This window comes from Ostrea edulis, chromosome 8 (genome assembly GCF_947568905.1).
Source record: "Ostrea edulis chromosome 8, xbOstEdul1.1, whole genome shotgun sequence".
In the NCBI taxonomy this organism is placed as follows: domain Eukaryota; kingdom Metazoa; phylum Mollusca; class Bivalvia; order Ostreida; family Ostreidae; genus Ostrea; species Ostrea edulis.
The window spans coordinates 20,926,973-20,944,613 of NC_079171.1; the positions used below are offsets into that span (position 1 = coordinate 20,926,973).

Here is a 17,641-nt window from a genome sequence, read left to right on the forward strand (position 1 = left end):
TGTTAATTGATTTACCTTCATAAGAATTCGAGCAATTAATAATCGTTATCGGCCGCTCCTGCGACCGATCTATTCATGGTTGTGTTAGAGCATGGAGAAATGAGAAACCATTTTCAGTTTTGAAAAATCATAAAATCTTAATCTTTTTTAAAAATAGTAAATACAATGTTTAGTTTTGTAAGAGGATGGACAGTGTTGTGTCACTGGTATGATGTTAAGCTGCTTACATATCTGTCCAAACACTGACACGCATTTTCAAAACATGACAGCGTGGGCAGGAAAATTGTCTCCGAGTTTATATGTAAAACTTATACGGTACCAATTTTGATGCACCAGATGCGCATTTCGACAAATAATGTCTCTTCAGTGATGCTCAACCGAAATCTTTGAAATCCGAAATAACTATTAAGTTTTAGAGCTAAATATATCTAAACACTTGCAGTTTGTTCCGATAGAGAGAATTGAGACAACCATGGAAACAAACCAGATTCTAACATCATTACGTTGGTACAAAGCACGTTTAATACCAATATTTTCAAATTATTTTAAATTTTGCGAACCTAGATAATGTAAAACCAGACTTGCACCACCTTGCTTGGCAAGAAACTTATTACTACGGGAAATTAAATGTTCTGGCTATAATTATGAAGTATGAACAATTAAGAAAAGCCACTCTTACTTTGAAATAGACAACAAGACTCGGAGTGCTATTAAAAGAAAATTGGAAAACTAAAAGGTAACCATAGTTTATCGTTCATCACTATTCTAACGAACGAAGGACCCAGATAATAATTGTTTAATTTGTATTGATTATTTTCATTTCTTCAGTTTTGCTAAAACATCAGTTGGCATTCCTAATCCCCTTGGAATGAGATTACATGTTACATATCTACAGTGCACAATATAAATGTAACAAACTTGAACTCGTGTCATCATATTTGTCATGTTTATAGACAAGAGAATTGCCCCTGAGGACCATTTCAACAACTTGCTGCTTTGATATTGTCACATTTTGTAATGTTCATATATAGGCATAAAGTGATGTCATTGGTTGCTGTGAAAAGTGTTTTTCAATTTATTTTTTATGGTATACCTTTTCCCTCATCATGCCATGGCAGTTTGCAAAAGTTTCCATTATGATTTCGATTTTTTTATTGGTATTTTAGAATTTGTAACAGGAGGGACATATTATTTTAGTTGTGTCTTTTTATATCATCATATTCCAAAATTATGCTCTTTCTAGATCAGAATTCTATTTTTCAAGGTTCGTTATTATGTGTTTTATTTCATTCAACTTAAAAAATAAGATTGCAGAAACTTAAAATTTGTTGTTTTCAGAATATTACTTGAATAATGACTCATATATAGATAAGACCTGGTTTTGATATATCACATGTGCATAAGTAGAAGGGACCTCGGTGCGAGATACCATGTAATTGTCTAGAATGGACCTTGTTAGCACTCTGAAATATCATATGATTATCTAGAATGGACCTTGCTAGCACCGAGATATCATATACATGTAATTATCTAGGATGGACCTTGCTAGCACTAAGATATCATATAATTATCTAGAATGGACCTTGCTAGCACTGAGATATCATAATTATCTAGAATGGACCTTGCTAGCACTGACATATCATATAATTATCTAGAATGGACCTTGCTAGCACTGACATATCATATAAATATCTAGAATGGACCTTGCTAGCACTGACATATATAATTATCTAGAATGGATCTTGCTAGCACTGACATATCATATAATTATCTAGAATGGACCTTGCTAGCACTGACATATCATATAATTATCTAGAATGGAACTTGCTAGCACTGACATATCATATAAATATCTAGAATGGACCTTGCTAGCACTGACATATCATATAATTATCTAGAATGGATCTTGCTAGCACTGACATATCATATAATTATCTAGAATGGACCTTGCTAGCAATGAGATATCATATAATTATCAAGAATGGCGCTTGCTAGTACTGAGATATCATGTAACTAAAAGGACATAGGTTTCAAATATGATGTAATTAATGCAAAGCAGGGAAGGTTAAGTTTTACATTTGTAATATGTGGAAACATAAATCTGCCCTCATCTGTTTACACACCCAAATACGTAGTGTATGAATGAAATAAATGAAAAATATCAAATCTTCTTGCTATGATGATTAGATTCATGTGAATCTAACAAATGTAAATGTCATGGTCGACTGACAATTGTATTTCCTTATGTTTTATCATATCCTTCCCATCACGAAACGGGAAATGTACACACAGCTATATTTAGAATGTACATATATATATATATATATATATATATATATATATATAGATATTACGTGTAGGACAGAATCAAACACAATGGCAAAGGAATTGTGTATGTGAGAGAAACCATAAAATTTTCTTTGATACATTCTGCGAAGAATAGTTACCTCGACAAAAGAGGAAACCGTATGTACCGTAGTGATGGAAAAGAAATGAATTGAATCGGCAGGATGCCTGAGCGTGGAAGGTAAGTAATTATTAACCGACGTATTGTTACAGCCAATTACAGCAATTAAAGTATCTTCAACCTCATACTAGCCTTTTATCAGCTACATTGTAAAGTATAGAAAATGTATATATTTCTATTTATTAGTTTTGGTGCTGATATCGTGTAGAGATGTATACTGCGGCAAAAATCACAAATCGATAGCTCACATCTCATACAAAAAAGAGATCACGAGATCGCTTAAAAATCGTTAAAACACCTAGGATCAAATTCAAAGCTTATATACAGCAATCAAATCACAAACCCAACAACCCGTGACTATATACTTATTCATAGTTTTATTTATACACAGCAATTAATTCACAAATCTAACAACCCCTGGCTATACAAATTCATAGTTTTATACACAGCAATTAATTCACAAATCTAACAACCCCTGACTATACAAATTCATAGTTTTATACACAGCAATTAATTCACAAATCTAACAACCCCTGACTATACAAATTCATAGTTTTATATACAGCAATTAATTCACAAATCTAACAACCCCTGACTATACAAATTCATAGTTTTATATACAGCAATTAATTCACAAATCTAACAACCCCTGGCTATACAAATTCATAGTTTAATTCGCTTGTGGGGATCCGGGTTAGAGTAGGTCCTCAGTACCCTTGCTCTCGTAAGATGCGATTAAATGGGGCGGTCCTTCGAATGAGACCACAAAAACAGATCCCGTGTCACAGGTGTGGCACGATAAAGATCCCTCCCTGATCAATGGCCATAAGCGCCGAGCATAGGTCTAAATTTTGCAGCCCTTCACCGGCAGTGGTGACGTCTCCATATGAGTGAAAAATTCTCAAAAGGGACGTTAAACAATATGAAATCAATCAATCAATCAATTCACAAATCCAACAAACCCTGACATTACTAATTTGAATGTTCAATCTTTATGAACCACAAATGTATCTACGCAAATAATATTTGATTAATTAAGACATAATGTTAATTAATCGTCTTCATCATGATAACGAAAGGGAATTAAACTGATTGATTCTTAAACGATTGCACACACACCACGACAAATAGAGGTATACCATGGGCGGTACAACTCCCTGTTTGGTGGTAATGTAGAATCGGAGTCAAATGTCTCTGCAAGTTAATTTTAATCAGGACATTTCATAGACCAACATCGCTATTACTGATCACATTCCAATTATTTCTCAGAAACAGCAATCATTATCAGTTTATCCAGCCTTTATTGCTGTGGGACACGATTACTGCCGTTTTCAGTAGGCAACAAGTTTGGTTAACGTGCAAGACATTCCCATTGTCTTGCAGTAGAAGGTTGTCTTTTCATGTCGGTCTTAGTTCCAGATAACAGTTTTCATCAATATTGAAGACAAATCTGTTGTTTTTCAGAAGGCAGTAACCATGCTGTATTTCATGTCTACACACACACAAGTCAACCTGAAAAACAGTGCGAAATTACATGTTATCATATTTCATTTATCGATACTTTCCTTCCTAAATTTCATTACAAATTAATTTGAACTGTGGCTCCATCCCCGTCTGTTATCAACAACAACTGAATACGTGACGATGCTTAATTATTAATTTAACACTGTGCCCCTGCAATTTTAATACGGAGATTTACACAATTCATCGTATGCTAATGCTACGCTTTGTACACATATTGTGGCAATGTCAGGGCTCATTGAATGGATCATGATATGAACAAATCTGAAACAACTCTATATGATAAAGGCATGTATATCAAATTGAAAAGAAGAGTGGCTTCAAAGAGTGTCCCTACATATAACCAATATTAAACAAAATTAATTTTACGCTCACTGTGTGTATTTCAATTTCAGTTGAAATTAATTGCTTGTCATTTGTAACCACGATGACACAATTTGTTTAAATATATTTAGATCCGGTTTTAGCAGTGGTTTATTTATATGGAGGTTGTGAATTCGAGGCCCGCTCGTGCCATGGCCGCGTCAAACTTAAGACTTCACATAGGTAGTGATTGCTCCTCCGCCAAACGCTCGGCAGTTAAAAGTGAAAATCACGAGTCTTTCGGATATGACCTAAAAATCGGAGTTCCCATGTCGCGACAGGCGTTGGCACGATAAAGAACCCTCACTGCTTCGGCCCTGAGTGTTAAGCATAGGACTTCACCTACAGCTGGTGACGTCTCAATATGAGTGAAACATTCTCGAAGGGACGTGAAACAAACAAACAAACAAAATTAAATATATGGATACAAGTCACGGTAACTTTTAGCCGTTACGTATTAATAACTTACAGGTCAATAATATCTATATTTTACATACTTAAAAATTATTTATAACAACAACCCCCCCCCCAAAAAAACAAGAAACATACATGACAAATTGATACTTTCTTTGGTTTCTTATGGGTGATGACGGTAGCTAACACAGGTTATGCATTTTTCTGCAATGTTTGCGACATTCATGTCCCGTTTAACAAGCCAAAGAAAGTATTTTAATATAAGTTAACCTCAATTGGGGCCCCGACCAAGCCTTAGGGCTCATAGTGTTCAACAACTGAATCTCTAGTATACTACATGTAATATCAAAAATATTTCTTACGAGTATTGGCTTTTTCGGATTCTTGAGAAGATATTTAAACACCTCACCCCATGTTTACTATTTCTTAATTACTATAAAACATGTAATTATGAAATTATATATATATATATATATATATATATATATATATAATCAGAAGCCGAAGACTCATCAAGTACAGAAAAAGTATGAAACAGAAATCTTATTAGATACGATGACATCGACGACGTTTATCTTCATCTATTAACAATAATACCTTTCATTCTGTGATTCATATGTCAATTCGATATATCCCTGTGAATTCGATATATCCCTGTGAATTTGATATAACCCCGTGAATTTGATATAACCCCGTGAATTCGATATATCCCTGTGAATTCGAACTAAAAGACACCACATAGGCACCCATCGTTGCTTCATACTTAGATATTTTATTCAAAGTAGATATTTATTTACAACTCAACTTTATGACAAACGTGATGATTTCAGCTTCTCCATCGTCAACTTCCCATATTTATGAAGCAATATTCATTCCATTATCACCAGCATATGGTGTTTATATCTCTCAACTGATTCTATACGCAAGAGCTTGTTCTGTGTATGGTCAGTTTTTAAATCGAGACAGGCTACTGACAAACAAGTTGATGATGCAGGGGTTTCAACAGTCTCGTTTAAGGTCTGCATTTCGCAAATTCTGCGGTCGTTATAACGTTCTAGTTTGCCAATACAACCTATCATTGGGTCAAATGCTGTCTGATGTGTTTCATTTCAATTGTTAGACCGTTCTTGGTACACTGATTTTAACTACGGATAACTCCGTTTAGATGATCAAGATATTGGGCTCACTGCGGGTGTGACCGGTCGACAGGGGATGCTTACTCTTCCTAGGCACCTGATCCCACCTTTGGTGTGTCCAGGGGTTTGCCCAACCCTTTAATTTGTATTGCTTATAGGAGTTATGAGATTGATCACTGTTCTTTAGCTTCACCTTTCATACTTTTGTTTCGATACCCCCTTTTGACCTTTAATTCATTAGCTGAACGATGATCGCCGTCTGCTCATTCCAGCACACTTATTGACGATGTCATGAACATATATTACGGATACCAAGCCCGACTCAATACAATAAGGAAACTTGAACCATAGATCTCTCTTTGCATGTATTCTGCCACATAGCATTAGTAATAGTGAAGCTTTAACATAATCACTTACCCTCTGTTTGAATGTTTCATCTTCCACCAGACGTTTGACAGGATATCCCTTGTGAACACGAGCAGTGTGCACCACTTTGTCTTTGTAATGAATAACAACACGAGCTCTCCCCCTGATGTGTGACGTGCCTAAAACGTAATCTTTAATTCAGTATCACAAAGTACAAAGTATGAAAAAGTAATGGGTCGAGGCCTCTGCTGGGTCTCTACAGCCCAGTAGTTAAGTACTTCGTTACTAGCTTGGAAATACGGATGTATATTTAATTGCTGTTATAAAATTTAGAAATTCATTTCAAAATTAAGGATTATCTCCCTCACGCATAGGTCTTATCCTTAGACAAATTTGACTTCACTTTTTTGGCACACTGTTTTTCCCTATAAAAGCTCTAAAACTGCATTGTTATTTAGGATTTCAAACATCACTGAAGAGAGATTATTTGTCGAAATGCGCATCTGGTGCATCAAAATTGGTACCGTATAAGTTTTACATTCAATATAACTAAGTATAGACTACGAATAAGATTTACACTTACAGCTGGGTTTTATCTCTCTTAACAATTGCCGTGTACTATTTTAATGTAGTAAAACAGGTAAAGTTACAGGTACAGCGCTATTTTCATTTGTATGTTTTTTCCCTGAATTTTGAAGAGTAGTGAATGCAATTAAATCTATGGATGGCGATGAGGTAAGTTTCAAAATTAAGCATGATATTATAGGAACGCTATTAGTTAGTGCTTTGTATACCATGAAGTGAATGATTCGTTTTCTTTTTTTTCTTCTTTTAATGTGTGATTTATTAGAAATTTAATCATTGATTGATTGATGTTTTCCGCCACACTCAACAATTTTTCAGTTATCAGGTGGCGCCCAGTTTTTATTGGTGAATGAGAGAACCCAGATACAATGTACCTGGGAAGAGACCACCGACCTTCCGCAAGTAAACTAGGAAACTTTCTCACTTAAAGACACGTGCGTGATTCGAACCCGCGCCGTGTGATTTTGAGCGCGATGCTCTAACCACTCGGCCACAGAGCCCCCTCTCTTATCTTCATAGCAACAACGTTGCCCATATATTCGATTAAATATATTTCGGGTGCTAGATAAAGAATGTTACAAAATGAAGATAGTGGCAATATTTACAACTATCAGCTAAACTTGCATAACAACCATTACTCTTTAGGATCTGAGTCTTACAAATGCTATTATACAAGACGCTCACATTCCCAAAATTAATTGCTCGAATTCTTATGTAAGTAAATAAATTAGCAAGTTTTTCAAATTAACTTATCACTTAGTAAGTCACAGCCTACAGGGGGTAAAAACATGAAAATGTAATAATGGTATGTAGGTGTTTCAAACGTCAGAGTAGCCACATCCAAGGGGATGTTTGTCAGTGTGATAGATGCCAAATATAAAATATTAATATATATATACTTAATATATATGTACTTAATATTTATATAACTTGTCTTACTCAAGCTTTTCATCGGGCTTTCTGTCGATCTCTCTAATTCACTCAATGCTGTGGAGCTTTCGTACACACAACCTTAAAAGATGAACATTATATATGTATGAAATTGTTTGAGCAATACAGAAAATGATATGAATATAGTAAGTTTGATTGCAACATCAATACAATGTTTGTGCCTTACAATTAAATACTGGATGATATAAGGCTTCCAAAACACTAGCGCGTGACGATACATCCGGGTCTAACATCCACATCAACAAATCTGTTAGATGAAGAAGGAGACGACACGCTGGGAGATTTCCCTTAACCAGTTCATCAGTGATGACACGACCATTCAGCAGGCCCTGTAAAGAAAAAGCAGCAGACTGATCTATTCTTATGCACATATATGGTAGCGGCAAACTAACAATGGAATTTCATGACAAACAGGATGACTTCAGCTTCTCAATCGCCTACTTCCCATATTTATGTAGCAATATTCCATTCTCGCCTGCATATAGTGTTTATGTCTCTCAACTGATGTGATCTGTGGTCATTTTTTCAAAAATCGACGCAGGCTATTGGCAAATAATTTGATATCACAGGGGCTTCTATAGACTCGTTTGAAGTCAGCATTTCACAAATATGGTCGTTATAACGATATATTTTACCAAACAACTTCGTTCTCTGTTGTGTTGCATACCTTCTGTACACATTGATTTTGACTACGGATTATTCTGTTTACCCGATCGAGATACAGGGCTCACAGCGGTTGTGACCGTTCGACTGGGGATGCTTACTCCTCCTAGGCACCTGATCCCACCTCTGGTGTGTCCAAGAGTTCGTGTTCGCCCTACTCTTGATTTTGAATTCTTTATGGGAGTTATGAGATTGACCACTGGTCGTTATCTTCACCTTTGCAATGACAGTTCTCATAGAACAAAACACTTAGGTAAACAAATTCTATTTTCATTTAAGGTACATCTTTATACCAACACTTTTTGGCTCTTTGTTACAAGATGACGATTTAAATGTTTTGAAAAAATCATTGATATCGATCGATTTGTTTGCTATCATCGTAGCGGAACCTTCTCGTAAGAAGCGACTAAATGGGAGCGGTCTTTCGGATGAGACCGTAAAAACAGAGGTCCCGTATCACAACAGGTGTGGCACGATAAAGATCCCTCCTTGCTCAAATGTTGTAAGCGCCGAGCATAGACCTAAATTTTGCAGCCCTTCACCGGCAACGGTGACGTCTCCATATGCGTGAAATATTCACGAGAGGGACGTTAAATGAAAGGTGATTCGAAGATAACTAACAGTAATCAATCTCATAACTCCTACAAGCAATACAAAATAGATAGTTGGGCAAACACGGACCCCTGGACACACCAGAGGTGGGGTCAGGTGCCTAGGAGTAAGCATACCCTGTCGGCCGGTCATACCCGCCGTGAGCCCTATATCCTGATCAGGTTAACGGAGTTATCCGCAGTCAAAATCAGTGTGCCAAGAACGGCTTAACAATCGGTTTGAAACAAGTCAGACAGCATTCGACCCAATGATAGGTTGTATTGACGAACTAGATCGTTATCACGACCATAGAATTTACGAAATGCTGACTTCTATCGAGACTGTTGAAACCCCTGTACCATCAACTTGTTTGTCAGTAGCTTACCTCGATTTAAAAACAGACTATACGCAGAACAAGCTCTTGCATATCGAATCAGTTGAGATATGAGAGTGCTAAAATCTAATTAAACATCATTTTACGATTAAATGACAGCGAGCAGAGCAGATCTGTGTTTGTTCCATTTGATTAGCCGAATGTATTACAAAGAATATTTTCTGTTGGAGAAAAGTACGTCCAACTTTTTGAAGAACACAATGATCATATTCGTACCTGTCAAAGTAATAGCATGTGGTGTATTTTGATGCTAATCGCAATAGTAGAGGCTCATGGATTTGCAATGGAGGTATATATCAGAGGAAGAAACTAAAATCAATCTGCACTGATACAATGTGTGGTATACGAAGAACGGAGGTTGGACTCTCGTTTTCTACTTAATGGCAAGGTAAACCAGCCAATCATTGTAAGATATGGGCATTGTAAATACATGTAAACCTTGTGTCAGTGTTGCTGATATTGTGTAGTCAGTAAGTACATATGATACTTGTATATCATAATATAGAAATATGTGTAGTATGTATCGATCAGGAGATGCATTTGTATACAGACCTGTTGGTATTCTGTCTTTTTCTGTCCTCTATCACAGCTCTCCCACAGCTTACCAAACACAAAAGACCCATTCATGTTTGACAGAATGGCACATCCTAGAGTCCAAATGTCGTGTTTTTCTAGATCCATTGCATTACATCTAGTTAGCAGCTCTGGTGGATAAAATCTCTTGGTACCGTCTACAAATTACAAGACAATAATGACAGAGTATTGGTACCGTCTACAAATCCAAGACAATAATAACAGAGTATTAGTACCGTCTACGAAATACAAGATCATAATATCATGATAAAAGAGTTTACCATTTGAATACTTCTTTTAGCTCAAGGTGAGTTTTTAAAAGTTTCGTTAAAAACACAACCTAAATTAATGCCATTTTTCTACGTCCTAAAAGATACTTCAGGCTTCCATTATGAATGATATGCAGTGTTTGTGTATAGGTTGGAACATGCATCAAGAAAAAATTAAATTACAATCTTACTGCAATATTTCTGATTGACTTTTTTGGCATATTTAGCGGAACCCCAGTCTAACAGTGTGGCTGAATCTGGATTATCTGAGTGGGTGAAGGCGATGTTTTCCTCTGAAATATAATAGATATGCGTGTACAAACTTCTCAGAATTGCAATATTACGATCGCAGTTCATAAATGGTGACGTCTAAAAAAAAAAAACAACCAACCAACAAATTCTATATAATCCTTACAATTTAAAAGTCTTTTTAAAGACTGATATGTGAATGAAATAGTGTATAGAATATAAACATAGTACTTATTCAAATACTTCACACCTTTTATATCAAAATGGAAAATTCCAAGAAGATGAACTTCATATATGATTTTTAGAAGTCGATGAAGGGCCGCTACTAAAAAGTAGACATTCCTTTCCGGCGAGTTCCGGTATGCTTTCAAAGTTCCACCTACAATGAGATTCAACATAAAAGAAATGGAAATAAAAAAAAAGTTCCCTGAATAATTGTGTCACAATGTATAAGATATTGGTAATAAATGAAATATATGCACTACCCCATAATACAATCTTCAGGTTGTCAAGATATTCGTAAGAGATAAAATATACACTGCCCTATAATAATTACATGAAGATATACACAATTTTGATAATAATTTTTTTTAAAATGTTGTTTGAACAACAGTCCTTGCCATTTGCATATTCCATGATAACGGACACTTCCTCGCCTTCCAGCACAATGCCATATACATCTAACATTCGTGTGTACATATTCCCATAGCGAAGTGGTATTGATATCTCCTCTTCATTAAAGGATGACCTGGGGCACTGTAAAAATGTATTTACAGATAGAGAGAGGTTTGTACCGTACATGACTACAAAATCTGACAACCCAAATAAAAAATTGTAAGCTAATAGTAATACTTTTCTCTTTTAACTGCTTTCATATTATGACAGGTATCACTATAGATATACATTCACTTCATTAGGATCTAAGAAAGAACCAACAATTTTTTCCTATAAACGTCTCTATCATTCCCTTAAGAAAATATGTAAAACAGCACCTTCTTTATAACGAATGGTTTTCCTCCTTCCATTCCTTTACACACACAAAGGTATGCGCTTCCATGCCCGCCAGATCCCAGTCTTTCGAGAACCTCATATTCCTGATTAATCCTAAATGTTTCCTTTCTGTTCACCAGTCTTTGAATCATCTACAATACATTAAATTAAATATACTGAAAATCAATTTCTATTAGCGACGGCCTTTTTCGCGACTTACAATACAAGAGGCATTAAAGGATTGGATCGTGGCGAGCAATATTGTCGATGAAATTTTTGTGAACGTCGCTAAAATATTTCACACGCGAATAAAATGTTTCACAGTACTTCCTAATCCAATACGTTCTACAATAATGGTATATCGTATTTTTGGTATCAACTGTTGATGTGATAATCATATATACCTACCTCATTCCTGAATATCAATCCACAGTGGTTTTCTAGAGTGTTGTTTTTCAAACGCGACAGATAATCCACCAAATATGATTCGTCCCCAGCCGTAACGGTTCTGGCATATGGAGGTTGAAGAAGACCGTTACTGTTGAGACTAATACACGCTTCATGAAGCCTCTGATAACAATCCAGGTCTACTGTAATGATGTGAGTTGCATGTTGCTTTCCGTCATTGCCTCTTCCAGAAGATTCTCTGGAAGAACTCCGATGTAATTCTTTAAATTCCTCATCCAGTTTCTTAACGTCAGCCTGCAATTCAAGTTCAACAGTCAATCCAGGTGGACGAGTTTGCTCATCCTCTCTCTTTGACCCTTGTGCTTCAAATATATTTGATGGTAAATTCAGAATCACGTCCGTGAACGGAATTCCGCAATTTGCAAGTTCTTTTGCAAAAAGGGGATCTATTTGCAAAACGTTTTGAGAATTGCCACTGGTAACAGACTGACTGGCCCGAGTTATGTGATTGCCATTCTTGGAATAGAACCTACGATCATTATCTTTTGGAAGACTGTTCATTAAGATTTTCTGCTCAGTCTGTGGGTTTCCGTAATTTTGTTTAAGCGACTGTACATATGTCTCATGATATTCGTTCATTCCGTCTAATGTTGGTTTCGACTGTGTACCATACGCACTGTCTGGCGGCACATTTTGTGAAAGATCGACACATCTTTTTATTTCTTGTGGAATATAATCATCAGGATGATTTTCAGTCGAATCGTCCGAATTGTTTGACACAGCTAGATTAGCGTAGGTCGCAATCTCAAATTCATCTTTGAAATTACACTCAAAATCGACTTCGTACCTGGCCGATAGTCTTTGGGGGCCCAAATGTTCATCCTCAATGGATTCTTTTCCACTTTCAAATAGCGGGACATTCTGGAATAAATCTGAAGAAGCATGGGACTGTGTTGGTTCGGTGGCTTTTTTGTTGCGCTTTTTGTTTTTTGTTTTATTTTTCGACATGGTCGTAGGATTGAATTTCGGAGGCAGGTGAGGAAACCAATGTGATTTAAATGGAGAGTTGTTTTTCATAGGTACTATTTGAAGTTGATCCTTTGAATTCAGTTTTCGGTTTCGCATTTCTGGTAATGAACGGCATAACGGAAATTTCACCGCATGCATAATTGATTTGGCAGACATATACAAAGATATATGACGTTGCTGTTCAAAAGCTCTGTTAAACAGTGAGAAACATAACTGTATTTTTTCTGGTGTTATTTTCTCAAACAAAACCCCCACTGACTGTGTTTCTGGGTACGCATGTACAATCGTCTGCATTGCACTATTCAAAGGGTTGTATTTTGCATTCTCAACATGGGTCAATATACTATTATCAAATGGAATTCTAAGTGCGCGATTGTGATCAAGAAGGCGTTTCGTGTGCCTTTTGTTAGCTAGAGTATCTTGTCCAGGAATGTTGATAATTTTTTCAAGTCTGTATTCTGCAGGATCTTCCTCCATACATATATAAGTAGAATTGCTCCTTGCAGATGCAGTAAATGAAGAGCTTGATTTTGTAACCGGCGATTCTGGCAATATATTTTGGCATATATCCTTTGTGAATACAAGTGTGGTAAATTCGCCATCTGAATTTTTTGTGGCAAATATTTGCATTATATTCTTTCCCGTATTGCTGAATTTTTCAATATCTAATCCTTTTTCTTTCGCTTGTGATTGATCTTCGTCGAAGATTTCAAAATTTCTGTCAATAAAATCCAACTTCAAGTTCCCTGTAGGGTGATTCGTCTTGGGATAACACCTCTCCATCTCGTTTTCAGATAATGCGTTATTTGAAAAAGAACTTTTTCTCCGTCTTATGAAGGAAAATTCATCTAGAGTAGAATTGTCATGGAACGGAGGACTATGTTGGCTTTGCGAATCTTCTACAAGAGATATCGGGTGAGCATTTCCATGATCATGACTGGTTTCTTGATCATTGTTCAACAACTGTGATGGCTCTTCCCTGATGGATTCTGTACTGGTAATCTCGGGATTTCCTTCTATTTCGGGCACATGGGATAAACACTGCTGACGTTCATTACAATGAACTGCCTGGTCAGTGTGTTTACAAGAGGAAGGTGAAGATAAAACCATGTTCACAACTAGTTCTACCTGAGGTGGGTTTGGGAAAGACATATGCTCTGGGAAAGCAAACTTTTCCAAGTCTACTGTTTGTAGCTTTGGCGGTATACCGCAGATCATCGGGTATTTATTTAGTACTTTTTCAGGTAAACCAGTTCTTTTGTCGGTATGTTTCGTACATACTTGTAACTTTTGAAGCCCTTCTTGACATTCTGATCTGGAGAATTCCTTCTGTGCAATATGGGGTTCATGTTCATCCCGCGTGGAGGAATCTCTTTTTTGTCTAAAAACAGCCTTAACGTTCTTAACATACTCCACTTCTAACCCATTTGTTAATGCCAATCCATTCTGTATGAAGTACTCCCTTAGATTCACCCGAATGGATGCGATTTGAAATGGAAAGTATAGCCATTCTGAGAAAAGCATATAAAAAGTTATTTCAACTACTAGGCTTTGGTTCAAATGAAACTTCAACAACATGAATATTCTCTGCTTGTCCTGGCTTATCAAAACCGGAAGAACGGCTTCCACGAAGGAACTAGTTGCAAAGTATCGTGGTTCAAAATACGCTATGCCACAACCACTTCCATTAGACCTCTCACGGGGTAGAGTAGATGGCTTCCAACCTGTATCCATTTCCTTATCTCCAAGAAACGGATTTGTTTGACCATCATCTGTTTTACTTGGACCCGCACTTAATTCAAAGTCAACGTCTCTTTCCTGCCCATCATTTTCTCCATCCGAATCCGATAAAAAATCGCTTGATATAAGAGTGTCATTGTCGACAGATAACACGTCATCATTGAAATCTGCTTGCTGATGGTCAACTTTGGTGAACTTTCGTGTAGATTCCATCTATTTATAAAAAGAACAACGTATTAAATTTATCAAATAATCAGTGTTTATATCGAAAATCGAAATCAATAACTTACTTTTGCAGTACCCAAGGGCAACTGGCCCTCTGCTCAAGTCTTTTTCTTAAATCAAAAATCCCCAAACTTAATTATGACACAGTGATACATCAAATGAAAAATAATACATGCATTAAGATCTACCAAGTTTTGCCCCCCCCCCCCCTCCCTGGAGTCAGAACCTCTACCCTGGGGATTATGAAAATTACAAATTTGGTAGAGACCGTCCAGCTCCACATCACTATCATTTAGATTTTGACTTACTCCTCCTTGGCACCTGTTCCCACCTCTGGTATATCGAGGGTCCGTGTTTACCCAACTCTCTATTTTGTATTCCGTATAGGAGTTAAGAGATTGATTACTGTTCGTTATCTTCATCTTTTTTATACACATGTGCGACTGTGGAGACGACGATGTTTGAAATGTTTTGACAGTTTTTGCCCCGCCTCTAAGGCCCCTGGAGTTGAGGAGTCCTCAAGTTTACGAATTATGTCCCTCTCTTACAAATATACCCAATACCAAAGCTGAGTTATTGTTTGATTCATTGTATGTTTGTTTTACGTCCAGTCGAGAATATTTCACTCATATTTTAATGAAAGACGTTTATATTCCAAATTCGAAAAGAATTTCCCAGAATGGTAGTTATGAAGAAGTTAAATGTTCAATTGATAACGCAATACGGACGACGCACGACGACGGATGCATAGTAATTGTAATGGGTCCCCTGAGTTTACTCAGGTGACCTAAAAAGCTATTCTATGTAATTGGTTTGGTTCGGTTGTTTGTTTTACATCCCATCGATAATTTTTAACTTATGTTTCGAGACGTTGCAAGTTGTAGATTAAGTACAACGCCTGCCGCGAAACGGGGCCTCCGTTTTTAAGGTCATATCCGAATGACATGTGATTCACACTGCTAAGTGTCGAGAGTTTGGCGAAGGAGCAATCACTAACTTTGTTTACGCCCTCGGATTGACGCGGTCATGTTACACAAAGACTCAAAATCACGACCGCTATGTAACAAATAACAATTGAATCAATTTACTCTGGGGTACGTGTCCCTTGTTTAAAACTTTAACTACATTATCATAATTGCTACAGCAGGTAATATTTACCACAGGCACCTGAAGTATGGGTATTACTTTCCATAATTTTTTTTGGTGGCAATAATTTCTCTGAAATATATGAATTCCCAGTCTATCTCATCCCTCTTTCGATTCATGTAATCGTTTTACGCTTTTTGTAAGCTTTAGAGATTGGCCTTCTACCGGTATAATAAAATACACAAGGTAAGAAACAAAAATTGGTAAACAAACAGGGGGTCCCCGTTTCGGGGCACATTTTCCAAGTAATCACAGCATTACCTAAGAAAATTTGGCGAACGGCAGGTCGGGGAAATGTCATACTACAAATCTCATCAACTCAAAACCCATCTCATCTCTTTTATTTGACACAATCTTGCGTGCATTGATCGGACAGGGCTTCATCTCTTCCACTGGCAGCCAAAAAGGAGGCCACAGAGTACGAATTTGTTGTACGGCCGTGTGATTGGTTCGCAAAGACATTGCTTAGTCTCGGGATCATCCGAAGGGTCTCGGAATTATTCGCGAACCAATCACACGACACGTTATAAATTCGTACTCTGTGACCTCCTTTTTGGTTGCCAGTGTCAAATAAAAGAGATGAGATGGGTTTTGAGTTGATGAGACTTGTAGTATGACATTTCCCCGACCTGCCGCTCGCCAAATTTCCTTAAGTAATGCTGTGATTACTTGGAAAATGTGCCCCGAAACGGGGACCCCCTGTTTGTTCACTTTTTGTTTCTTACCTTGTGTATTTTATTATACCGGTAGAAGGTCAATCTCTAAAGCTTACAAAAAGCGTGAAACGATTACATGAATCGAAAGAGGGATCCATACATGTCAGAGAAATTATTGCCACCAAAAAAAAATTATGAAGGGGGGGGGTGTAGTAATATCCATACTTCAGGTGCCTGTGATATTTACTTTTTCATGTCATCGTAATCGGAGATTCTGGGCATATAGTTTGTGGTATGTCCATCCGTCTGTTTGTCCGTAAAACATTAACATTGACCATAACTTTTGAATGATTGGTGATATATCTTCCATATTTCATAAATCTATTATTTCTAACAAGACATTTCCAATGGTGCCACATTTATTTACCTTGTGACCTTGACCTCGGGTTTAACCTTTTCCAAAAACCCTAACCTTGGCCATATTTTTTAAATTTATTGGTGATAGGTTATTCATATTTCACATGTGTATTCCTTTTTAAAAGACCGCTCTTTGTGTAGCAACATCTTTTACCTCTTGACCTTAGGGTTTGACCTACTTTGGAAAACGTTGTCCCTGATCGTAATTTTTTAGTGAATGGTGATAGGTCTGTCATGTTTCATATGTGTATTCTTTGTGACAATATCTGTCTTTTTTGTACCATTGTGTATTCATTTTGACAAACCTTTCTTAAGGTAGCAAAATCTTTAACCCTATAACTTTGGCCTTGTAGTATATTTTCTGTATTCATACGCGCATTGCTTACAACTGTAATGCATTCACGAGGAAATTGCGATCATGACACTTTCTAAAAATATTGACAAAAGCAACAGCATTGGGGGTGTACGTATTTTATAAAACTTGTATC

General features: G+C 36.7%; 1 protein-coding gene across 5 annotated transcripts in view; it reads right to left on the reverse strand.

Annotated features, from left to right (window-relative positions):
• Positions 1-2,821: 2,821 nt before the first annotated feature.
• The window catches only part of LOC125662318 (uncharacterized), a 28,349-nt gene continuing 13,529 nt past the window's right edge, over positions 2,822-17,641 (reverse strand). For all 5 annotated transcript variants that reach the window (XM_056147129.1, XM_056147128.1, XM_048894487.2 and 2 more), the window contains exons 2-11: positions 11,941-14,922; positions 11,535-11,684; positions 11,163-11,298; positions 10,793-10,921; positions 10,485-10,586; positions 10,004-10,182; positions 7,970-8,132; positions 7,792-7,863; positions 6,319-6,446; positions 2,822-3,979 (exon numbers count right to left, since the gene is read on the reverse strand). In XM_056147129.1, coding sequence (XP_056003104.1) covers positions 3,866-3,979; positions 6,319-6,446; positions 7,792-7,863; positions 7,970-8,132; positions 10,004-10,182; positions 10,485-10,586; positions 10,793-10,921; positions 11,163-11,298; positions 11,535-11,684; positions 11,941-14,922 — 4,155 coding nt within the window. In that variant the 3' untranslated portion in view covers positions 2,822-3,865. The remainder of the gene's footprint in view (positions 3,980-6,318; positions 6,447-7,791; positions 7,864-7,969; positions 8,133-10,003; positions 10,183-10,484; positions 10,587-10,792; positions 10,922-11,162; positions 11,299-11,534; positions 11,685-11,940; positions 14,923-17,641) is intronic.